The sequence below is a fragment of the Nerophis ophidion genome, linkage group LG01, assembly GCF_033978795.1.
Source record: "Nerophis ophidion isolate RoL-2023_Sa linkage group LG01, RoL_Noph_v1.0, whole genome shotgun sequence".
Lineage (NCBI taxonomy): Eukaryota > Metazoa > Chordata > Actinopteri > Syngnathiformes > Syngnathidae > Nerophis > Nerophis ophidion.
Genome location: NC_084611.1, coordinates 73,858,044 through 73,883,285, shown reverse-complemented (window position 1 = coordinate 73,883,285; position 25,242 = coordinate 73,858,044). Strand labels below are relative to the sequence as shown.

Below are 25,242 nucleotides of genomic sequence, written 5' to 3'. Positions count from 1 at the left end.
AGTCCGACTATATCCAGCCGGAACTTTTCTACCTCGCGCACTAGCTCAGGCTCATTCCCCCCCAGTGAGGTGACGTTCCACGTCCCAAGAGACCGGGGTTTCTGCTCCGCTGCTCCCAGTCTGTGGAACGCTCTCCCTGACCACCTGAGGGCACCTCAGACTGTGGATGCTTTTAAAAAAGGCTTAAAAACCCATCTTTTTAAAAAAGCTTTTCTATAGACATGCATGCTGGTTGTAGCTTTTGGGCTGTTTCTAGTTTTGTATTTTATTTATTTTTATTATTACTATTTTTTACACTGTGGCACTTTGAGGTTGTTTGCTCAACGTAAAGTGATTTTTACAAATAAAATCTATTATTATTATTATTATTATTATTCTTATATGTAGCCAAAGATCGGACCACCAAGTGCCCTGCCTTCGGCTGCCGCCCAGCTCACACTGCACCCGACCTCTATGGCCCCTGCTATGGGTGGTGAGCCCATTGGAGGGGGGACCCATGTTGCCTCTTTGGCAACATAGGTCCATGTGGACAGGCCCGGCCACCAGGCGCTTGCCATCGTGCCCCACGATGGCTCCAGAGGGGGCTCCGGTGACCCACGTCCGGGCGAGGGAAATCTGAGTCCTTTTCTTGTGTTATTGTGTCAAATGAAATCATGTGGTAATCATAAATGAAATTTAGAGATGTCCGATAATATCGGCCTGCCGATGTAATCGGCCGATAAACACTTTAAAATGTAATATCGGAAATTACCAATGTCTGTTTCAAAAGTAAAATTAATGACTTTTACACGCTGCTGTACGGAGCGGTACACAGACGTAGGGAAAAGTACAGAGCATTTGCGTCTCCCAGTCAGCCGCCTCTCCCTTGTCTGTGGGAGGTAGTGTACAGTGTTGAGCTTGAAGAAATTATTATATACTGTACATATGTATATGTATATACTGTATATATACACACATACACAGTATAAGGCCAAGGTCATGTTGTGTACATGATATAGTAACAATACTTGTCCTTGCAAGTTGTGTTTTGTATTAAACTTACAACCTGGAGAGTGCATATTTGAACATAAACAGCTGCCACGATTTATTTCGCACAGGCATTAATAATGTGTTAAATTGGAAATATTTTCTTCCAAACAGCTGTGGTCAGCTTATTAGAGTCTTTCACACTTCATCACATTCCTTATTCTTATTCTCGCCATGTTTTACAAGGCTCACAATCAGTCACAACTGTTAATGTCCATGAGGCTGGGTATCATGGCCAGTTTCCTTAAAGGGGGTCAAATCATGATTTTTGTTCTACATTTAAAACACTTCATCGTGGTCTACGTCAGTGGTCCCCAACCACCCTCGATTGGTACCGGGCCACAGAAGAATTCTTTCTAATTTATTTATTTATTTATTTTTTAATAAAATCAACATAGAAAACACAAGATACACTTACAATTAGTGCAGAACTGAAAAAAACCTACCTTTTTCATGACAAAAATTAATAAATAAATACAAATTTAAACCCCACCAAACCCCCCCACACCCCCTATCGCCGGGCCACGGGACAAATGATCAAGCGTTGGCCGGTCCGCAGCTACAAAAAGGTTGGGGACCACTGGTCTACGTAACATGCAATGGCGGTTCTTTGGTGAAAAATGTGCATAGATTTTGTTTTACAGACCTATTTTCAAGTCACTTTTTTTGCTTCCTTTCAAAACGGTTCGTTTTGAGAGGCGGAGCTGTTAGATGCAAATGAGCCTCTCCTCGCCACACCCCCTCACGCTGAGTGACACTTCACCCCCGCCCGTCAGCTTTTATTTTTTTATTTTTTTTTTTAGCTTTCTTGTTTTTATTGTGCACTATGGACATCGGTGACCTCCTGTTTTGAGTGACTTTCATCACAACACATAATCCCAGATAATCTCAGTGGTTTTGGGGTTAGAGGGTCCGTCCTGAGATCGGTAGGTCGTGAGTTCAAATCCCGGCCGAGTCATACCAAAGACTAAAAAAAATGGGACCCATTACCTCCCTGCTTGGAACTCAAAGGTTGGAATTGGGGGGTCACCGCTCTCCTCACCTCCCAGGGAGTGGAACAAGGTGATGGGTCAAATGCAGAGGGTATTTTCACCACACCTAGTGCGTGTGTGACTATCAGTGGTACTTTAACTTTAATTTAATATAGCGAGATAAGCGGCTCACTGTGGTTTGTTGTCGGCTCTAAGGAAGGAAGCGATCTGGGTGGACAAGAGAAAACACGAAAAAAATTAAAATTAGATTTTGAAACATAGTTTATCTTAAATTTCGACTCTTTAAAATTCAAAATTCAACCAAAAGAAAATGAAGAGAAAAACTAGCTACATCGAATCCTTGTGGAAAAAAAAAAAAAAAAAGAATTTATGGAACATGATTAGTAATTTTCCCTGATTAGGATTAATTTTTGAATTTTGATGACATGTTTTAAATAGGTTAAAATCCAATCTGCACTTTGTTAGAATATATAACAAATTGGACCAAGTTATATTTCCAACAAAGACAAATCATTATTTCTTCTAGTTTTTCCAGAACAACAATTTTAAAATAAATTAAAAAATCTTTGAAATAAGATTTAAATTTGATTTTACAAATTTTCTAGATTTGCCAGAATATTTTTTTTAAATTCTAATTTGAAGAAATATTTCACAAACATTCTTCGTTGAAAAAACAGAAGCTAAAATGAAGAATTAAATCAAAATGTATTTATTATTCTTTACAATAAAAAAATAAAAATACTTGAACATTGATTGAAATTGTCAGGAAAGAAGAGGAAGGAATTTAAAAGTTAATAGGTATATGTGTTTAAAAATCGTGAAATCATTTTTAAGGTCGTATTTTTTCTCTAGAATTGTCTGTCTGAAAGTTATGAGAAGCAAAGTGAAAAAATAAATGAATTTATTTAAACAACTGAAGACCAAGTCTTTAAAATATTTTCTTGGATTGTCAAATTCTATTTGAGTTTTGTCTCTCTTAGAATTAAAAATGTAGACATTTATACTTATATGGATAATCGTCTTATAATGTTCCAAATTGGTGACATCACCAATAGTGTACATTCTAAACCGGGGTGTCAAACTCAAATACAGAGTGGGCCAAAATTTTAAACTGAACAAAGCCGCGGGCCAAGGTTGAACAAATTAACCTTTTAATAGGGACCCAAACAAGTTTTGCAATGAATATTGAACAAGCAAGGCTTATATAACTTTATAGTCACATGCAAAATAGAGTTTCAAATAAACATAATAATAATAATAATTAAAAAATATCAATGGCATATCAAATTATATATTGTAGCGTCCCAGAAGAGTTAGTGCTGCAAGGGGTTCTGAGTATTTGTTCAGTTGTGTTTATGTCGTGTTACGCTGCGGATGTTCTCCCGAAATGTGTTTGTCATTCTTGTTTGGTGTGGCTTCACAGTGTGGCGCATATTTGTAACAGCGTTAAAATTGTTTATTCAGCCACCCTGAGTGTGACCTGATCAAGCATGCCTTGCATTAACTTATGTGTGACTAGGACTGTACAATGTTTCCATGTAGGAAAAGCGGACGTGATGCAAGGTTGTAGAGAAGGCTAAAGGAATTGCCATTAAAACAATATTGTTGTCCGGGTGACACCCCTTCTTAACTGTCTATGTGACGTCAAGGCTTGGTTAGCCCAGAATTTTTTAATAATGAATGAGGGAAAAACGGAAATTTTAGTTTTTGGTCCGGCCCTCACTGACTTGGGACCATTGCAAAATTATGTGCGTCCCAAAGTCACCAGCCTTGGCGTCACTATAGACAGCGATTTTAAACTAGACAAACAAGTCAATGGCGTTTTAAAATCGTGTTTTTATCACCTTCGTCTTTTAGTAAAGGTTAAACCGTTTTTATCTTTGAACCTTTTTGAACAAGTCGTGCATGCTTTTATTTCAAGTCGCCTGGACTACTGCAATGCACTTTATGCTGGCATTAGCCAAAAAGCTCTCTCCCGGTTGCAGTTGGTCCAGAACGCGGCAGCATGACTTTTAACAGGGGCCAGGAAACGCCTGCATATAACCCCAATTCTTCAGAGTTTGCACTGGCTCCCTGTTCATTTTAGAATTGATTTTAAAACATTGCTGTTTGTTTTTAAATCTTTACATGGACTACCTCAATATATCTCGGACCTCATCCAAATTTACATTCCTGCGCGCGCTTTGAGGTCCGAGAGCCAGTTCCAGCTCGTGGTGCCCAAGACCAGACTTAAGACCAGGGGAGACAGGGCCTTCTCTGTGGTCGGCCCTAAGCTCTGGAACACTCTGCCGCTCCATGTTCAAACTGCTTCCACAGTGGAGTGTTTTAAGTCTCGTCTTAAGACCCACTTTTATTCTTTGGCTTTTAACACTATGTGAGTTGTGTGGTCCTCTGTTCTCTGTTGTCCTCTGTGTTTTTTATACACTTTGATTTCTATTTTACTGTTTTAATTGATTTTACCCTTTAAAATAGTTTTTAATCATATTTGTTTTTATATTGTTTTTATTGGTTTTATATATATATAGATTTTTTTTACAATTGTTTTTAACACGGCTGTGCAGCACTTTGGAGGCGTTATTGTTGTTTAAATGTGCTATATAAATAAAGTGGATTGGATTGGATTGGGACCCCAAAAGGGAATAAGCGGTAGAAAATGGATGGATGGATGGATTGGATTGGATGGAAATCGGGAGAAATTTAGGAGAATGGTTGCTCCGAGAGATTTTCGGGAGCGGCAATGAACTTCGGGAGTCTCGGCAAGTATGAGGATTAGCGGTGTTAGAGCGGCATCACCGCTGTATAATACCGGCAGGCTAACACTAATGTTTAATTTGATATTGCCTCAAGGGCCAAATGAAATTACACAGCGGGCCAAATATGGCCCGCGGGCCAGAGTTTGACACCCATGTTCTAAACGGACCGTTTGGAGGAAATTGTTTTATAAATATCTCAGCAATGCCTCCACGCTTTCATTTCACATTTTCGGGACTTATGCACAACATCAGGTACCAATAGGTAAGAAAGGTTAAAGTGATTTGATTTTGATTCTTCAGGTTCTAATTTCATTCATTACGATTCTATTAGATCCGCGCTTTTTGTTCTGTTGCAAAATACAAATGAATTTCATTTTCTTTCTCTTCATCATAAACAACTTTGGACAGTTTAAACGTCAACGGTAAACAAGACTGTCTCAAAAGTGCAATTTTGAAAAAAGGAATTGCACATGAAAGTGTACTTGTATTGCACTCTTCCATTACTGCAAACTGCATTAAGACATTTTTGTTGAGGCCTTTTTTTGTGTTAGCGCAGTCACGTTGGACGTAACATGCACAGCGATTTTGTTTTCAAGGCTGAGAGTGCTTTTGCGTATTTTTTGTGCACTTAACGATAGTGCCGTGTGCGAGGATATTTTCTAACTAAAGTACCTGACAAGTCACGGTTGCTGTCCTTTCTTCATAGACACTGCATAACATCAACTGTCATCCTACAAGACTCAATTAAAAATATACAAACCCTGTTTCCATATGAGTTGGGAAATTGTGTTGATGTAAATATAAATGTAATACAATGATTTGCAAATCATTTTCATCATATTCAGTTGAATATGCTACAAAGACAACATATTTGATGTTCAAACTGATAAACATTTTTTTTTTGCAAATAATCATTAACTTTAGAATTTTAATGCCAGCAACACGTGACAAAGAAGTTGGGAAAGGTGGAAATAAATACTGATAAAGTTGAGGAATGCTCATCTAACACTTATTTGGTACATCCCACAAGTGTGCAGGCTAATTGGGAACAGGTGGGTGCCATGATTGGGTATAAAAATAGCTTCCCAAAAAATGCTCAGTCTTTCACAAGAAAGGATGGGGCGAGGTACACCCCTTTGCCCACAACTGCGTGAGCAAATAGTCAAACAGTTTAAGAACAACGTTTCTCAAAGTGCAATTGCTAGAAATTTAGGGATTTCGACATCTACGGTCCATAATATCATCAATAGGTTCAGAGAATCTGGAGAAATCCCTCCACGTAAGCGGCATGGCCGGAAACCAACATTTAATGACCGTGACCTTAGATCCCTCAGACGGCACTGTATCAGAAACCGACATCAATCTCTAAAGGATATCACCACATGGGCTCAGGAACACCAGAAAACCACTGTCACTAAATACAGTTCGTCGTTACATCTGTAAGGGCAAGTTAAAGCTCTACTATGCAAAGCGAAATCCATTCATCAACAACATCCAGAAACGCCGCCGGCTTCTCTGGGTCTGAGATCATCTAAGATGGACTGAAAAGTGTTCTATGGTCTGAAGAGTCCACATTTCAAATTGTTTTTGGAAATATTCGACATCGTGTCATCCGGACCAAAGGGGAAGCGAACCATCCAGACTGTTATTGACGCAAAGTTCAAAAGCCAGCATCTGTGATGGTATGGGGGTGCATTAGTGCCCAAGGCATGGGTAACTTACACATCTGTGAAGGCACCATTAATGCTGAAATGTACATAAAGGTTTTGGAACAACATATGCTGCCATCTAAGCACTGTCTTTTTCATAGACGCCCCTGCTTATTTCAGCAAGACAATGCCAAGCCACATTCAGCACGTGTTACAACAGTGTGGCGTCGTATAAAAAAGAGTGGGGGTAGTTTCCTGGCCAGCCTGCAGTCCAGACCTGTCTCCCATGGAAAATGTGTGGCGCATTATCAAGCGTAAGATACGACAGCGGAGACCCCGGACTGTTGAACGACTGAAGCTCTACATAAAACAAGAATGAGAAAGAATTCCACTTTCAAAGCTTCAATAATTTGTTTCCTCAGTTCCCAAAGGTTTATTGAGTGTTGTTAAAAGAAAAGGTGATGTAACACAGTGGTGAACATGCCCTTTCCCAACTACTTTGGCACGTGTTGCAGCCATAAAATTTAAGTAAAATTTTTTTTTTTTTTTAATAAAAAAATACGAGTTTCAACATTAAATATCTTGTCTTTGTAGTGCATTCAATTGAATATGGGTTGAAAAGGATTTGCAAATCATTGTATTACGTTTATATTTACATGTAACACAATTTCCCAACTCATATGGAAACGGGATTTGGAATAAAAAACATTTTCTGCCAGATGTTTACGTTGCATGATCATTAAGTTAGAGTTAAAGTACCAATGATTGTCACACACACTCTAGGTGTGGCCAAATTATTCTTTGCATTTGACCCATCACCCTTGATCACCCCTTGGGAGGCGAGGGGAGCAGTGAGCATCAGCCTGTGGCCGCACCCAGGAATCATTTTTGGTGATTTTACCCCCAATTCCAACCCTTGATGTTGAGTGTCAAGCAGAGAACATAGAGTGGTTAATTTCGCTTGAATCCGGCAAACGTGGGCAAAAATCTTTACCAACAAATGTTGCGATGGCCCACTGAGAATCGGGTGGTAATGATAGCAACCAAGTCCCTCAGTTTGTTTTGTTTTGTCTCAGAGGGCTTGTTGTTGGAATTGAAAAGATATCAACCCATAATTTATTATTTTTTTTATTTTTTTACCCAACCCTAAATGTCAATGGGTCTTCTCCCCGCCATCTTTGTTGTAGTTTTTAGCGCTTCCATAGCGAGACCACTAACAGATTTTTACTTTGTATTAGAAATGGCAACAGCATAGGAAGCATGTGCAATGTACGAGCCAATTTGCCCCACAACATACAGTATATGGATAGTCCACAGATGTCACAATTGGGAAAAACATAACCAAATAGTATGGCTGAAAACTGTATCACTGTATGTTTTTTACATTGATCGATGTTGATTGGCAACACTAAATTGTCCCTAGTGTGTGAATGTGAATGTTGTCTATCTGTATTGGTCCAGCAATAAGGTGGCGACTTGTCCAGGGTGTACCCCGCCTTCCGCCCGAGAGGCTCCAGCACCCCCTGCGACCCCGAAAGGGACAAACTGTAGAAAATGGATGGATGGATGGATTGATAATTATTGATATTTTTATGACCTATAGAAATATAGAGGAGAAAAATATAATAAATGTTAACATATTTACTTCCAATGTAACCTTCCTCTGAATATAATCCCCCCAGCTATCAAGGCAGAAAGCAGATTAAATATCAATACAAGCATGGAAAGCAATCAGTCAATGTAAACAAAATTCTAAAAATCACAATAAATATTTATCAATAACCTCTTTAAGGTGTAAGAAATACTTACAAACCCCATTTCCATATGAGTTGGGAAATTGTGTTAGATGTAAATATAAACGGAATTTAATGATTTGCAAATCCTTTTCAACTCATATTCAATTGAATGCATTACAAAAATAAGATATTTGATTTTCAAACTCATAAACTTTATTTTTTTTTTGCAAATAATAATTAACTTAGAATTTCATGGCTGCAACACATGCCAAAGTAGTTGGGAAAGGGCATGTTCACCACTGTGTTACATCACCTTTTCTTTTAACAACACTCCATAAACATTTGGGAACTGAGGAAACTAATTGTTGAAGCTTTTAAAGTGGAATTCTTTCCCATTCTTGTTTTATGTAGAGCTTCAGTCGTTCAAAAGTTCGGGGTCTCCGCTGTCGTATTTTACGCTTCATTATGCGCCGCATATTTTCGATGGGAGACAGGTCTGGACTGCAGGCGGGCCAGGAAAGTACCTGCACTCCTTTACTACGAAGCCATGCTGTTGTAACACGTGGCTTGGCATTGTCTTGCTGAAATAAGCAGGGGCGTCCATGATAACGTTGCTTGGATGAGAACAGATGTTGCTCCAAAACCTGTATGTACCTTTCAGCATTAATGGTGCCTTCACAGATGTGTAAGTTATCCATGCCTTGGACACTAATACACCCCAATACCATCACAGATGCTGGCTTTTCAACTTTGCGCCTATAACAATCCGGATGGTTATTTTCTCTTTGTTCCGGAGGACACAACGTCCACAGTTTCCAAATATAATTTGAAATGTGGACTCGTCAGACCAAAGAAAACTTTTCCACTTTGCATCAGTCCATCTTGGATGAGCTCGGGCCCAGCGAAGCCGGCGGCGTTTCTGGATGCTGTTGATAAATGGGTTTGGCTTTACGTAGTAGAGTTTTAACTTGCACTTACAGATGTAGCAACCAACTGTAGTTACTGACAGTGGTTTTATGAAGAATTCCTGAGCCCATGTGGTGATATCCTTTCCACACTGATGTCGGCTTTTGATGCCGTACCGTCTGAGGGATCAAAGCTCAATAAAATCATCGCTTACGTGCAGTGATTTCTCCAGATTCTCTGAACCTTTTGAGGATTTTACGGACCGTAGATGGTAAAATCCCTAAATTCCTTGCAATAGCTCGTTGAGAAATGTTGTTCTAAAACTGTTCGACAATTTGCTTACAAAGTGGTGACCCTCGCCCCATCCTTGTTTGTGAATTACTGAGCATTTCATGGAAGCTGCTTTTATACCCAATCATGGCACCCACCTGTTCCCAATTAGCCTGCACACCTGTGGGATGTTCCAAATAAGTGTTTGATGAGCATTCATCAATTTTATCAGTATTTATTGCCACTCTTCCCAACTTCTTTGTCGTGTGTTGCTGGCATCAAATTCTAAAGTTAATGATTATTTGCAAAAAAAAATAAAATAAATTGTTTATCAGTTTGAACATCAGATATGTTGTCTTTGTAGCATATTCAACTGAATATGGGTTGAAAATGATTTGCAAATTATTGTATTCCGTTTATATTTACATCTAACACAATTTCCCTACTCATTTGGAAACAGGGTTTGTAATAAAGTGTATAAAAATAGTGCTAAGTATGAAACTGTAACCTTAGAGAAACCTAAACAGAACAAGTTTTACAGGTTTGGTGTCACAATGTAATGGTTTGCAGTAATTATTTTGTGCGATGAAACTTGGGCAGATAGACTAGTTTGTCACGCGCAATTTATGGCCGTGCAGTAACCGAAACGGCATACTGAATCGGTCGCTAATTTGGGGTAAAAATGTCCGTCATAAAACTAATCCTATGGAAACTGGAGATACCACTTAATATATACAGTACATACACACATCCTACTTGCCAACCCTCCCAGATTTTCCGGGAGACTCCCGAAATTCAGCGCTCCTTCCGAAAACCTCCCGGGACAAATTTTCTCCTGAAAATCTTCCGAAATTGAAGCGGAGCTGGAGGCTACGCCCCCCAACATTGAGTCAGACCTGACTCAATGTTGTGACCCTCTTAAACAGGACAATACTGCCATCTACTGTACATAGAATAGAATGTAAATATGTTCTATATTTAAGTGCAGTCAAGGAACATGCATTAGGGAGTTTGTTATTCTGAAGCCCACAGTAAAGAGACGTAACTTCATCACGTCGCCTGGTTACTGACTCCAACCCAATATATTACACCGTCGACAGGCAAAATGAAGAAATACGCTTGCAAGTTCCAGAACGATTGGAAACAAGAATTTCAGTTTATCCAGGAGAGTTCGAAGGGAAGGGGTGTGTTGCCTGTAAATTTTGTAGAACAGACTTCTCCATTTAACACGGCGGCCAAACGGATATTCAGCCATGAACGGTCAGCGAAACACAATGCGTCCGCAGCGCAACATCGCTCACAACCCAGTATTATGGCCCACCTTGCAAAATGGAGACCCGATGGTGTAACTTATTCTGAGACAAAGATGGCGATGCTGTTAGCTGGAAGCAACGTCCCGTTCTCATTTACGGATGCCTACAACAAATCCGTGAAGGATGTTCCTGGATTCGGAGATCGCTCGCCAATACGCAAATGGCAGAACAAAGGTTACTCAAATAGTGAGAGGTAATTGATGTTGTTTTTTTTAGTAACCAGCAAGCACAGTACAGTTAGTAGAACAACTGTGTTTTTATTACTGTGTATTTGATGGGTGCCGTCGGAAATTCAATTAGACCACGCCCCCCGCCCCCCCATCCCCCAAAATCGGCGGTCTCAAGGTTGGCAAGTATGACACACATACATATGTGTCCATGTATATCATACTGTTAAATGACACGTAAGTTGTGCTACCACACATCTGGCTGTGGAATGCTCTGTTCTGCATATCCTGTAGAATACTGTACTTGTCTGGAAGTTAGCCTTGCTTTCAACACAAGGGGGGGGGGGGGGGGCGTGAGTGACAGTCATTAAAAAAACGACAACCTACGGAGCGTCATAGCAGCCCACAAAACAGCTCCAGTTGTTTTGAAATGACTCATATACTATTATCCTCTTCTCTTTAAGCAGATTCAATCCAAACTTGTTCTCCATTTTACCCAAGTCCTGAGTTTGAATAAGTCTTGATGATCTATTTGAGCTTGGCCTTTACTGTAACCATAGTAACAGAACACACATTGATTGTTGAAGGAAAGGTTAGCTTCATGATTAACACATGCAAAATGCTGCATTTTGTCAGAAGGTCAGGTTTGGGAGGCTGGGATAGCATGCATACGACAACCATAAAGTACTTAAATTAAGAAATGTAATTTGATTTATTTATTTTTTAAGTTAAACACAATATTGATCAACTTGGAATTCATTTAGAAATACCAACAAATAAATGCAAATGTTGTACTGTTTCAAAAAACAAACAAAAAAAGGAAATCACATGCAATTGACTTTCGGCCCCCGGCCAAATGTTTTTAGCCCCAAGTCAAAAAGTTTGGACACCTGATGAAGACAATACTCGTCTCACTAACAGGGTCTGGAAAGAAAATATTGATTTAGCAATAAATCGGGATTTTTTTTTTCTAATTAGACAATGTCAATTTTTTTTGTGTCATGATATCATTTTTGTTAATTTTTTTAAACTATGTCTAAGGCCAGGATGTCCTCTGCATTTTTGCTCTGCTAAGTGTGGCTGTGGTGCAACCTTGCTCTGCGGGGTTAGTCATGAGCAAGGCAGTACAAGAAGTCGACAGTTAAGAAATAAAAGGCAGTTTTTGTACATTTAATTGTCAAGAAACTTGATCCACTTTTTGTACAATTCCAATAAATTTAAATGGATTGCTTGAATTAATTATTACTAGTCATCTAGTGTACAAATAGGTTGTATTCAGTCATGTGACTTTAGAACAGAAGTCAAAAAGTTGTGGGCTACCAAACCAACATGGCTACTGTGCAACAAACAGTGTGACCGATCTGAGTATGCAAGGGGCCTAGATCTTACCTCAAAAAGCAGATAGGAGCAAAAAATCAAACTATGAAACATAATCTATCCCTTCACCTGGCGTGTGATTTTCCGTCTATAGTCAGAAATCCGTCTTTTTTATCTCTGTAAAAATATATTTTTAAAAAAAATTCTGTTTTCCTTCGTTTTTTTCCGACCTACAATGTTTGCTAAAATCTTGATCCGTCTCTTTGCCATACCTGCCAATCATTACGGTTTTCCCGTAATGAGTACCGTTTTTGATAATCCACTCTGGTTTAAGGCTGCAGCAGGTAAAAACTACGATTTTCCATTAAAAAATTATTAACTTAAAAATCGAAACTATGTAGCATAGCAACTCCACGGGCAGGGGGCAAAATATACGAGAAGCATTAATGATGATTGGTTGGTATACGTATAAGAACATCCATGATTGGTTGGTTGGTTTTCTATGATGAGTCATGATTGGTCAAGATTAGGGCAAAACATTAGGGACAATCAGAGGCAAGATAGGGCGGGTCATGGAACCAGGAAGGGAAATCACAACAGACATCCCATGTGACGACGAGAGAGTCGTAGGAGGGAAGAGGGAATATTCAGGCGAGTGATTTATATATTAAAAAAACTAGCGGAAGATGGCAGATTGATTGATTGATTGAAACTTGTATTAGTAGATTGCACAGTACAGTATCAATCATTCAATGTTTACTTATATAGCCCTAAATCACTAGTGTCTCAAAGGGCTGCACAAACCACTACGATATCCTCGGTAGGCCCACATAAGGGCAAGGAAAACTCACACCCAGTGGGACATCGGTGACAATGATGACTATGAGAACCTTGGAGAGGAGGAAAGCAATGGATGTCAAGCGGGTCTAACATGATACTGTGAACGTTCAATCCATAATGGATCCAACACAGTCGCAAGAGTCCAGTCCAAAGCGGATCCAACACATATTCCGTACAATTGACCATTGAATTGTAACACCCCAATAAGTCGGGGTCCACGTTAATCAATTCAGAAGGATTCTCTTCCTTAGATTTTTCTTTTAGCGATGTAGACGACGCCCGGGAAACCCACAATGCGTCTACCTGGCCACATTTGGACAAATGTATGCGTCCGGATAAAAGGGGTTGATCCCCTTCTACCCCCACCACCTGGACCTCCAGCTTATGTTCAGTCTTTTTAATTAAGTTCAAGTCAACTGCCTGCTGTATACCTAAAAAACTCAAAGACTTGTCAAGTGAAGGCCAGGATTATCTGTCGATCATGTTCCCAGATATGTTGTCTTGTGCTCCAGACGTCAATCTATGCGACAAAAAAGCACTTTGAAAAAAGTCTTTGTGTGTGTCTCTTGAGTCAAGGCAATTGGAATCAAGACTCTCTCGGATAAATCATGCATTTTTTTGCTCGGGTAAGGTTGCATTTCATGATATAATTTACCAAAGGCAGCAATCATAAAGGATTGCTGCCTTTGGTAAATGCTTAAACGGGAACATTATCACAATTTCAAAAGGGTTAAAAATAATAAAAATCAGTTCCCAGTGGCTTGTTGTATTTTTTGAAGTTTTTTTCAAAATTTTACCGGTCCCCGAATATCCCTAAAAAAAGCTTTAAAGTGCTTGATTTTCGCTATTTGCGATGCGACTATCCATTTCCCTGTGACGTCATACAGTGCTGCCTATGTAAAGAAACAACGGCGAATACCACAGCAAGATATAGCGACATTAGCTCGGATTCAGACTCGGATTTCAGCGACTTAAGCGATTTAACAGATTACGCACGTATTGAAACGGATGGTTGGAGTATGAAAGTATTGAAGAAGAAACTGAAGCTATTGAGCGAATAGCTATTGACGCTATTCATAGCCATAGCATGGCCGAATAGCTGCGTTAGCATCGCCGGTAAAATGTGCGGACCAAACGATCAGGACTTTCGCATCTCGTGACACTGGAGCAACTTAAATCCTTCGATTGGTAAGTGTTTTTTTTCGCATTAAATGTGGGTGGAAGTAAACGTAATATAGTTGCAAATGCATCTGTAGGTTATCCATACATCTCTGTGCCATGTCTGCTTTAGCACCGCCGGTAAATAGCATGTTAGCATCGATTAGCTGGCAGTCAACATCAACAAAACTCACCTTTGTGAATTCGTTGACTTTATAGTTGCAAATGCATCTGCAGGTTATCCATACATCTCAGTGCCATGTCTACTTTAGCACCGCCGGTAGATAGCATGTTAGCGTCGATTAGCGTAGCATGTTAGCATCGATTAGCTGTCAGTCACGCCGCAACCAAATATGTCTGATTAGCACATAAGTCAACATCAACAAAACGCACCTTTGTGATTTTGTTGAATTTATCGTTGCAAATGCATCTGCAGGTTATCCATACATCTCTGTGCCATGTCTGTCATCGCCGGTAAAATGTGGAGACACTTTGGTACATTCAATGGGGGTCTGGCGGCAGACACTTTCGCATCTTCGGGCCAGTGGTGCAACTTGAATCCCTCCCTGTTAGTGTTGTTACAACCTCCGACAACACACCAACGAGGCATGATGTCTCCAAAGTTCCAAAAAATAGTCGAAAAAACGGAAAATAACAGAGCTGAGACCCGGTGTTTGTAATCGGTTGAAAATGAAAATGGCGGCTGTATTACCTCGGAGACGTCATGTTCTGACGTCATCGCGAAAAGAGCGATAAACAGAAAAGCGTTTAATTCGCCAAAATTCACCCATTTAGAGTTCGGAAATCGGTTAAAAAAATATATGGTCTTTTTTCTGCACCATCAAGGTATATATTGACGCTTACATACGTCTGGTGATAATGTTCCCCTTTAGCGGTTTTAGGTTACGCTTACATTTTATGTATTTTATTTAGAAGTGGATGAAGCTCTTTATTGTCATTGCACAAGTGCAACAAATAACATTTTAGCACGAGCCTCTTCATGATTAGTGTCAGGCTTGGACTTGGTCTTGGTTTGTTTTCCCGAGGTGCGAAGCGAATGGAGTGGAAACGGTGTGAAGGTAAAGACATCTTTATTTTAACACTAAAACTAAAAACAGGAACCAACAAAAGCGCGCACAATGGCGGTACAAAAAACTGGGCTATGAAAAATAAGACTAGCACAAAGGCTATAAACTACAAACATGAAACAAAAACACTTGCGCAGTGGCATGAAAAACAAAAACTTACGTGGACAAAATGGACAGCATTGCAAGACACGAAGCAGATAATCGAGGGCGTGAATGAGGTGATGTTGCCAGACTGACTAACTGGTAACTGTGGCTTAAATAATGAACATGATAAGTGAAAACAGGTGTGAGACAAGACAGGTGAACTGATTGGTTGTCATAGTAACAAAACAGGGAGTGAAAAAAAAGGAACTTAGAGTCCAAAGCACCTGGTATTCCTAGGCAGTCTCCCATCCAAGTACTAACCAGGCCAGACACTGCTTAGCTTTGAGAACAGATAAGATTGGGGATGCTCAGGGTAATATGGCCATACAAAACTTATGATCAGACATGACAGAAAACTAAATCAGTTGGCATGGTAAGACAAACAAGGAAATGCAAAACAGAACTAAATGTCCAAAAAACTAAACATAGCATGACCAAAACAAAACATGAACCATAGGCGTGACAATTAGACAATCTTTGTCCAGGTACGCTGACAGGTCGCCACATACGGAAGAAGGTGGACGGTGGGTTTGGGGAGGTAAAAAAAAAAAGTCGATCTTAGATTGGGCTTTTGGGGGGTTCCAGACTGAGGCCAAGTAAAAAACTTGATAGCCGAGAAGCACACATAAACATGTTACACAGAAACAGACCAGAAAGGGGTAGGGGGTTACTGTGGCAAGCTGCTGCTATCTTAGCGCTGTTTAGCCGTCCATTACCCCTAAGGGGTTTAAGCGGTGGCAAAGATGTGAGGTGGGGATGGGGAGTATGTGTGCATATGTAGCCATGCTCCCTGGTGTGTGTGTGTGTATGTTAAGTCTGTAGGCCTCAGGTTTGCAAGGGAACAGAGTTTATCTGTCCAGGTGTTGTTGACAGGAAAGGAATTTGTTCCGTCTTTGCTGCACTGTCCTCAAGGGGAATCTTGAAGCAACGACCTTGCCACGTCGCAACCAGGGAAAACAATCAAGATTACAATGGTTGTGTTTCAGCAAGCAAAAACTAATTTAAAGTTTTCACTCTTAATTGTCTATTTCGGGTCCTCGAATTCATCCTTTAGGGGGACGGTCTGTTGTTATCCAAAATCACAAAAGTCTCAGTGTTCAGAGTTCTGTCCGCATGCTCCAGTCATTTGTGGCAGCTTTGGGATAATTTGAATGGCTGGCAGTATCCTCCAATGTGTTGATACATCAAGGCAACGCTTACTCTAAATCAGCAGATGTTCTATTATCATGATTCCTAATAGGTAGATGTCGTCAACTTCTTTGACTGAAAGGGTCGCTAGGAACGCGGCACACCTCCTCTCCCAAGAGTCTATCGTCTATTTAGCAACAACCGTCCTGACAGGACAAAAGGTTCCCCTCTACCTGAGATCTTGTCAATTTTGTTGAGAGATCAGTTGATCAATTCAATTGTTTAGATTTTGGAGAACAGTGCAAGAAGGGGCAACAAGAAAGTTAAACAAGACAGGACAATACAAAGACTCGCCGAGTTAGTTTTCGAAACACTCGTAGCAAAAATGCGTTTTAAGAATTTCGAAACAAGATGAAATACAAATAATATCAAGATGATACTTAAATGGTAATATATATTGAACAAACCTTTAATGGACTGATCTCTGCAAACTTGTGCGTTCTTCGACTCTGGGACTGGAGTGCTATATCTGAGAGCCACTTTTCTTTTCGTATTTTCTTAAAATAACTCTTTTCAAAGAACTGTGAAGAAACTGTTTTCCTTTTCACAAAAGTAATGATTCCAAAAGCCCAATACAACGCAAGCACAGGGCATTTTTCAATCAATCAATCAATCAATCAATGTTCAATCCAATCAATCCAATCCACTTTATTTATATAGCACATTTAAACAACAATAACGTTTCCAAAGTGCTGCACAGCCATGTTAAAAACAATTGTAAAAAAATAAATAAAATAAAATTAAAAAAAAGGATATATATATATATATATATATATTATGCTCCACCAATGACTGAATAAAAACAAAAAATAAATAAATATAAAACCAATAAAAACAATATAAAAACAAATATGATTAAAAACTATTTTAAAGGGTAAAATCAATTAAAACAGTAAAATAGAAATCAAGGTGTATAAAAAACACAGAGGACAACAGAGAACAGAGGACCACACAACTCACGTAGTGTTAAAAGCCAAAGAATAAAAGTGGGTCTTAAGACAAGACTTAAAACACTCCACTGTGGAAGCAGTTTGAACATGGAGCGGCAGAGTGTTCCAGAGCTTAGGGCCGACCACAGAGAAGGCCCTGTCTTCCCTGGTCTTAAGTCTGGTCTTGGGCACCACGAGCTGGAACTGGCTCTCGGACCTCAAAGCACGCGCAGGAATGTGAATTTGGATAAGGTCCGAGATATATTGAGGTGCCAGTCCATGTAAAGATTTAAAAACAAACAGCAATGTTTTAAAATCAATTCTAAAATGAACAGGGAGCCAGTGCAAACTCTGAAGAATTGGGGTTATATGCTGGCGTTTCCTGGCCCCTGTTAAAAGTCATGCTGCCGCGTTCTGGACCAACTGCAACCGGGAGAGAGCTTTTTGGCTAATGCCAGCATAAAGTGCATTGCAGTAGTCCAGGCGACTTGAAATAAAAGCATGCACGACTTGTTCAAAAAGGTTAAAAGATAAAAACGGTTTAACCTTTACTAAAAGACGAAGGTGATAAAAACACGATTTTAAAACGCCATTGACTTGTTTGTCTAGTTTAAAATCGCTGTCTATAGTGACGCCAAGGCTGGTGACTTTGGGACGCACATAATTTTGCAATGGTCCCAAGTCAGTGAGGGCCGGACCAAAAACTAAAATTTCCGTTTTTCCCTCATTCATTATTAAAAAAGTCTGGGCTAACCAAGCCTTGACGTCGCATAGACAGTTAAGAAGGGGTGTCAGGGGGCCGTGGCTTTTTGAAATCGGCATATAAATTTGGCAGTCATCTGCATAAAAATGATAAAACACTCCATGTTTCTTAAAAATATCTCCAAGAGGGAGGAGATAAAGAACGAACAGGATGGGGCCTAAAATAGATCCCTGGGGGACACATTTTAAATGTTCATTTATATAGCCCTAAATCACTAGTGTCTCAAAGGGCTGTACAAACCACAACACAAACCACTACGACATCCTCGGTAGGCCCACATAAGGGCAAGGAAAACTCACACCCAGTGGGACGTCGGTGACAATGATGACTATGAGAACCTTGGAGAGGACCACATATGTATATCGTCTCGCTATGTGTCTCCAGCCTTATCCACAGCCTTGTCTACAGCCTTGAATAACGTTCGCTAAGTATTGCCTTACCTTATTGATTTCTTTGTTTCCTCTGAGAAAGACTGATTTTGTTTGCTAAAGTTTTTGGTCTAAAATTTTGTGTGTTTACTTCAGTGTTTTGCCATCTTTTTTTTCCCTCCTCTTGGAGAGCTTTACTTTGTAGTTATCTCAGCTTCTTATAGCGTACTTTCTGTTTAGAGTTTCTGGTCTCCTCTGCGTGAGTGATTTACTTTTTTTTAGCTAATCATAGATTGTTGTTGTTTTTGTTATTAGATTCGTGTGTAATTTTGCTATTGCCTTTTTCCTCCGTATGGAGTGAATTTCTGTTTATTGCGTTTTGCCCATTTGTCTTTTGTTATCATAGATTCTATAGCCGCCTTGCCTTAATCACTCTGTTCACAGAGATTTCAAAGAAAACTGGTAAACCTTGGCGAGACTGAGGACTCAGGTGCAGAAGGGGGACAATTGAGACCAAAAACTTTAGCAAACAAAATCACTCTTTCTCAGAGGAAAAAAAGAAATCAATAAATAAGGCAAGGCAATACTTAGCGAACCTGATTCAAGGCAGTAGACAAGGCTGTGGATAAGGCTGGAGACACGTAGCGAGACGATATACTCTGGCACAAGACAAGAGGAGGACGAGACATTTATACACATGAGGGAGGGTGACACAGGTGGGCACAATCAGGCGATCAGGAGAGACATCAGACCAGTGAAACAGGAGGAAGGGCAAGTGACCTGAAACGAGAGGGAGAGTTAACCTTTCAAAATAAAACAGAAAATGACAAGACAACATGAAACCAGACAATACTTCACCCGGGTGTGACAATCGTGGTCCGCCACTTCATTTTAAATGTGGCATGCCATGTCATTTTTGTGGCCCTTCATGTAATTTTATGTGGGCCGCCACTTCCTTTGAACGTGGCACACCCCGTCATTTAAGTGGCCCTTTAGGTGATTTTATGTGGGCTGCAATATTTTAATTGTGGTCCGCCACTTCATTTTAAATGTGGCACGCCATGTCATTTTATGTAGTCCGCCACATAATTCATGGTGGCCCCCTACATGATTCTATGTGATACGTCATGGCATTTATGTGTCCGGCCACATATTTTAAATGTGGCCCGCCGAATCATTGTATGTGTCCCACCACATAATTTTTTTATGTGGCCCACCACTACATTTTATGTGCCTCACCACATCATTGTATAGTATGTGGCTCACTACATAGTTGGCGACTTGTCCAGGGTGTACTCTACCTTCCGCCCGATTGTACCTGAGATAGACACCAGCGCCCCCCGCGACCCCAAAGGGGAAAGAGCGGAAGAAAATGGATGGATGGATGGATACATAGTTAATGTAGCCTGCAAAAGGCTGAAGAAAAAAAAAAAAAAAAGCCCTTTCTTGCCAAATGTATTTATTCTGTCAATTTTGACAGAAAAATGTTGTACATGCAACTGCATATGTTCTACACTTTAATCTTATCTGATGTTCCAAGCATTTTTGTTTGTGTTATTAAAAAAAAAAAAAGAAAAAGAAAAGTCTTAAATATCTGCTGGTCATCTTATGATTTCAGAACAATTAATCAAAAACAGTTGCCTTTGCAAATTGTATAACAAGGTTATTATGTGTCTATGTTTATATATACTGTATTCATTGTTACATGTGGCCCTCTGAGGTCTGCCATAATTCCAATGTGGCCGTCAATGAAATGAGTTTGACACCCCTGTTGTATTGTCATTAAGGCAGTTTATGAAGGCACATTGAAGGGGAACATTATCACAATTTCAGAAGGGTTAAAACCAATAAAAATCAGTTCCCAGTGGCTTATTTTATTTTTTTAAGTTTTTTTCAAAATTTTACCCGTCCCGGAATATCCCTAAAAAAAAAGCTTTGAAGTGCTAGATTTTCGCTATTTGCTTAAGCCACTGTCCATTTCCCTGTGACGTCACATAACGATTCCAATACAAACAATGGCGAATAGCACAGCAAGATATAGCGACATTAGCTCGGATTCAGACTCGGATTTCAGCGGTTTTAGCAATTCAACAGATTACGCATGTATTGAAACAGATGTTTGGAGTATGGAGGCAGATAGCGAAAACGAAATTGAAGAAGAAACTGAAGCTATTGAGCGAATAGCTATTGACGCTATTCGGCCATGCATGTCTGCGCAAGCATCGCCGGTAAAATTTGCAGACCAACCGATCAGGACTTTCACATTGACACTGGATCAACTTAAATCCGTCGATTGGTAAGTGTTTGTTTCGCATTAAATGTGGGTGGAAGGAAACGCTGGATGTAAATATAGTTTCATATGTACATACAGGTAGCCTAAATAGCATGTTAGCATCGATTAGCTGGCAGTCATGCCGCGACCAAATATGTCTTATTAGCACATAAGTCAATAACATCAACAAAACTCACCTTTGTGATTTCTTTGACTTTATCTTTGGGAATGCATCTGCTTTGAGTGTCGCAGGATATCTAGACATTCTTGTCATCTCTGTGCCATCTCTGTCGTAGCATCGCCGGTAAAAACCAAACGAGGGACTTTCGCATCTCTTGACACTTAAGCAACTTAAATCCGTTGATTGCTAAGTGTTTGTTTGGCATTAAATGTGGATGGAGGGAAAGGCTGGATGTAAATATAGCTACAAATGAGGCATAATGCTGCAATATGTACACAGCTAGCCTAAATAGCATGTTAGCATCGATTAGCATGCCGTGCTAATCGATGCACGTTCTACGTAAATCAATTTGAATCCGTCCCTGATCGTGTTGTTACACCCTACGACAACACACCACAAGGCATGATGTCTCCAAGAACCGGAAAACAGTCGAAAAAACGGAAAATAACAAAGCTGATTCGACTCGATGCGTGTGATGTGGTAAAGAAAAATGGCGTTGAGTACCGATGTGACGTCACGTTCTGACGTCGTCGCTCAGAGAGGAATAAACAGAAAGGCGTTTAATTCGCCAAAATTCACCCATTTAGAGTTCGGAAATCGGTTAAAAAAAACATATGGTCTTTTTTCTGCAACATCAAGGTATATATTGACGCTTACATAGGTCTGGTGATAATGTTCCCCTTTGAGGGAAAAAAAAACTCTGACATTGCCTAAATACTTCCAGCTCGCCCCAGATGACGCCTGGAAGTGTCCTCACTGCAAGCAGCTCCAGCAGGGAATGGTGAAGATGAGCCTCTGGACGCTTCCTGACATACTCATTCTGCACCTGAAGCGCTTCCGACAGGTAAGCCAACAGCTGGGGCCGTCTGCCAGAGACTTCTTCCATTTCATTGCACATTTATAAAAGCATCACAGACTAAAATCCGTAACATTTCCACTGTGATGTGCAGTGAGGTTCATGGCGAGGCACTGACTCTTTTAGAGTATCAACTTAAAATTGAGAAATACAATTGATTCAAAATGTATTCAATAGCACAGTCAATTTTAATGCATTAGGCCATTGTGATTAATTACATCCATCCATCCATCCATCCATCCATCCATATTCTACCGCTTGTCCCTTTTTGGGTCGCTGGAGCCTGTCAGCTGCATTCAGGTGGAAGGCGGGGTACACCCTGGACAAGTCGCCACCTCATCGCAGGGCCCACACAGATAGACAGACAACATTCACACACTCGGGCCAATTTAGTGTTGCCAATCTACCTATCCCCAGGTGCATGTCTTTGGAGGTGGGAGGAAGCCTGAGTAGCCGGAGAGAACCCACGCAGTCACGGGGAGAACATGCAAACTCCACATAGAAAGATCCCGAGCCCGGGATTGAACCCGGGACTACTCAGGACCTTCGTATAGTGAGGCAGATGCACTAACCCTTCTTCCACTGTGCTGCCTAATTACAAACAATGTACCGTATTTTCCGCGCTATAAGCCGCACTTAAAAACCACACATTTTTCTCAAAAGCTGAGAGTGCGGCTTATAACCTGGTGTGCCTTATGTATGGATTAATATAAATATTTATTTTCATAAAGTTTAGGTCTAGCAACTACGGTAAACAGCCGCCATCTTTTTCCCCCGTAGAAGAGGAAGCGCTTCCTCTTCCACGGCAGTGGTTCTCAACCTTTTTTCAGTGATGTACCCCCTGTGAACATTTTTTTTATTTCAAGTACCCCCTAATCAGAGCAAAGCATTTTTGGTTGAAAAAAAAGACAAAAAGAAGTAAAATACAGCACTATGTCATTAGTTTCTGATGTATTAAATTGTACAACAGTGCAAAATATTGCTCATTTGTAGTGGTCTTTCTTGAACTATTTAGAAAAAAAGATATTAAAAATAACTAAAAACTTGTTGCAAAATAAACAAGTGATTAGATTATAAATAAAGATTTCTACACATTGAAGTAATCATCAACTTAAAGTGCCGTCTTTGGGGATTCATGAACTTCATTCTAAACATTTTTTCACAAAAGTATAAATCTTTAACATCAACAATTTTATGAAACATGTCCACAAAAAATGTGAAGTGAAGTGAATAATATTTATATAGCGCTTTTTCTTTAGTGACTCAAAGCGCTTTACATAGTGAAACCCAACATCTAAGTGACGTTTAAACCAGTGTGGGTGGCACTGGGAGCAGGTGGGTAAAGTGTCTTGCCCAAAGACACAACGGCAGTGACGGAAGCAGGGATCGAACCTGCAACCCTCAAGTAGCTGGCACGGCCGCTCTACCACCCGAGCTATAACGCCATAAAATCTAGCTGTCAACACTGAATATTGCATTGTTCTATTTTTTTTCACAGTTTGTGAATTTACATTCATATTTTGTTGAAGTATTATTCAAAAATATATTTATAAAGGATTTTTTAATTGTTGCTATTTTTAGAATATTTTTTAAAAAATCTCACGTACCCCTTGGCATAACTTCAAGTACCTCCAGGGGTACACGTACCCCCATTTGAGAACCACTGCTATAGGCAACAGTTACGTTTCTCTTCGCATGTAGTGTTCTTCATACAGTTTAGCCTTCCTCGTTTTTTCACCCTTGGTGACATTTTGGTTTTATTTAGCTCCACGCTGGTTAGCGTCTTATAAAAGAACTTCATCTTACCTTCACAATACTCCTGCTTGCTTCCTGCGTCGCTAAGGAACACAACAATCGGAGCTATGGGCCCACGAATACGCAACATAATGAGCAACATTTTTGTAAAGAAGTGATGGAAATTCTAAATATTCAATAGAAACAAGGTTTTATATAACAAATATATTTAATATTTTTGGCCAAAGTAACACTGTGTTTGATTATTTAAGTGATTTTTTAGCGTACCACGAACACATTGGCAGATCCTTGCATTGACATCTTAACCATGCTAACAAATTTAAAACACGGGTGTCCAAACCTGTGATTTACATAACTGAGGCGTTCCTGAAGGCACCCCTTCAAGTCCTCTCCTTTTAGGCAGTTATGTGATTTATGTACCATATTTTTCGGACTATAAGGCACCCTTAATCATTTCATTTTCTCAAAACTCAACACTGCGCCTTATAACCCGATGCGCTTAATGTACGGAATAATTTTGGTTGTGCTTACCGACTTCGAAGCTATTTTATTTAGTACATGGTGTAAAAATAAATGTGACCAGTAGATGGTATTCACACTTAAGAGATATGTGTAGACTGTAATATGACTCAAGTAAACAACACCAAAATGTTATATTTTCTATTGAAAATATAGAACATTACACACGGCGTTAAAAAATCCATCAAAATGTTTTAATTTGACTTTGGTAAGCTATGAAGCCGCACCGCTTGATGGATTGTTCTGTGCTTCAACATACAAGTATTATTATGGTGTGTGTATAAGGTAAGACATATCTGGCGTTTTTGTTTCGCAATATTATACAAAAGCAACTTTTCATACCTTCCGGTACCTGCTGATCTGTATTTGGGATCTGCACAAGTCCTGAAAATTTGCGGGCCAATGCCTTTGTAGTCTGTGCCAACGCAGTAGTCGATAAGCTTCTTATTTTTCTCTATCTTCTTGTTATGTGACATTCATTCTCCGCTGTTGCCATTTCGATCACAAAGTAGTGTAAAGTTCTTACTTATATCTATCTGTCAGTAAGCGCGCCATGTAAGCGCTAAAACATACCGGTGTAGTGATATTATTTTATTCACCCAAGGAACTTTAGTTATTAGAGTTCCGATTGGACGTTTTTTCACGGGACACATTTCCAGCATTGTTGTTGCACTAGTGAGCCACAGATGAGGAGATGCTGCTTTGTTATTGATTTAAGTAAAGTCTGAATGTCATTAAAACAGTTAGCTCCATATTTTGACACATCTTCCACCCCCGTCCTTGCACGCTACACTGCTACAACAAAGATGACGGAGAAAATAAGATCTCCCACAAAACGGTGCATCCTGAAGCAACTATCAGAAAGCGGCTTGAAGATAATCTGTAAAACATAATCTGTGCAACATTTTCACCAAAGAACCACCATTACATGTAATGAGGATTCACAACCTTATCTTTTTGTAGCTGAATATACTGAGGATGAACTGCAGCTTCTAGAAGTGAGCACAAAGAAGAAGAGACATTGGAACAGATGGAAGGGGAGAGAGTGAGGG

At 39.8% G+C, this 25,242-nt stretch overlaps 1 protein-coding gene across 2 annotated transcripts in view; it reads left to right on the top strand.

Moving 5' to 3' along the window:
- Positions 1-25,242, top strand: part of usp43a (ubiquitin specific peptidase 43a) — a 302,210-nt gene that overhangs the window by 240,851 nt on the left and 36,117 nt on the right. For both annotated transcript variants that reach the window (XM_061911002.1, XM_061911012.1), the window contains exon 12: positions 21,785-21,904. In XM_061911002.1, the coding sequence (XP_061766986.1) occupies positions 21,785-21,904 (120 nt within the window). The remainder of the gene's footprint in view (positions 1-21,784; positions 21,905-25,242) is intronic.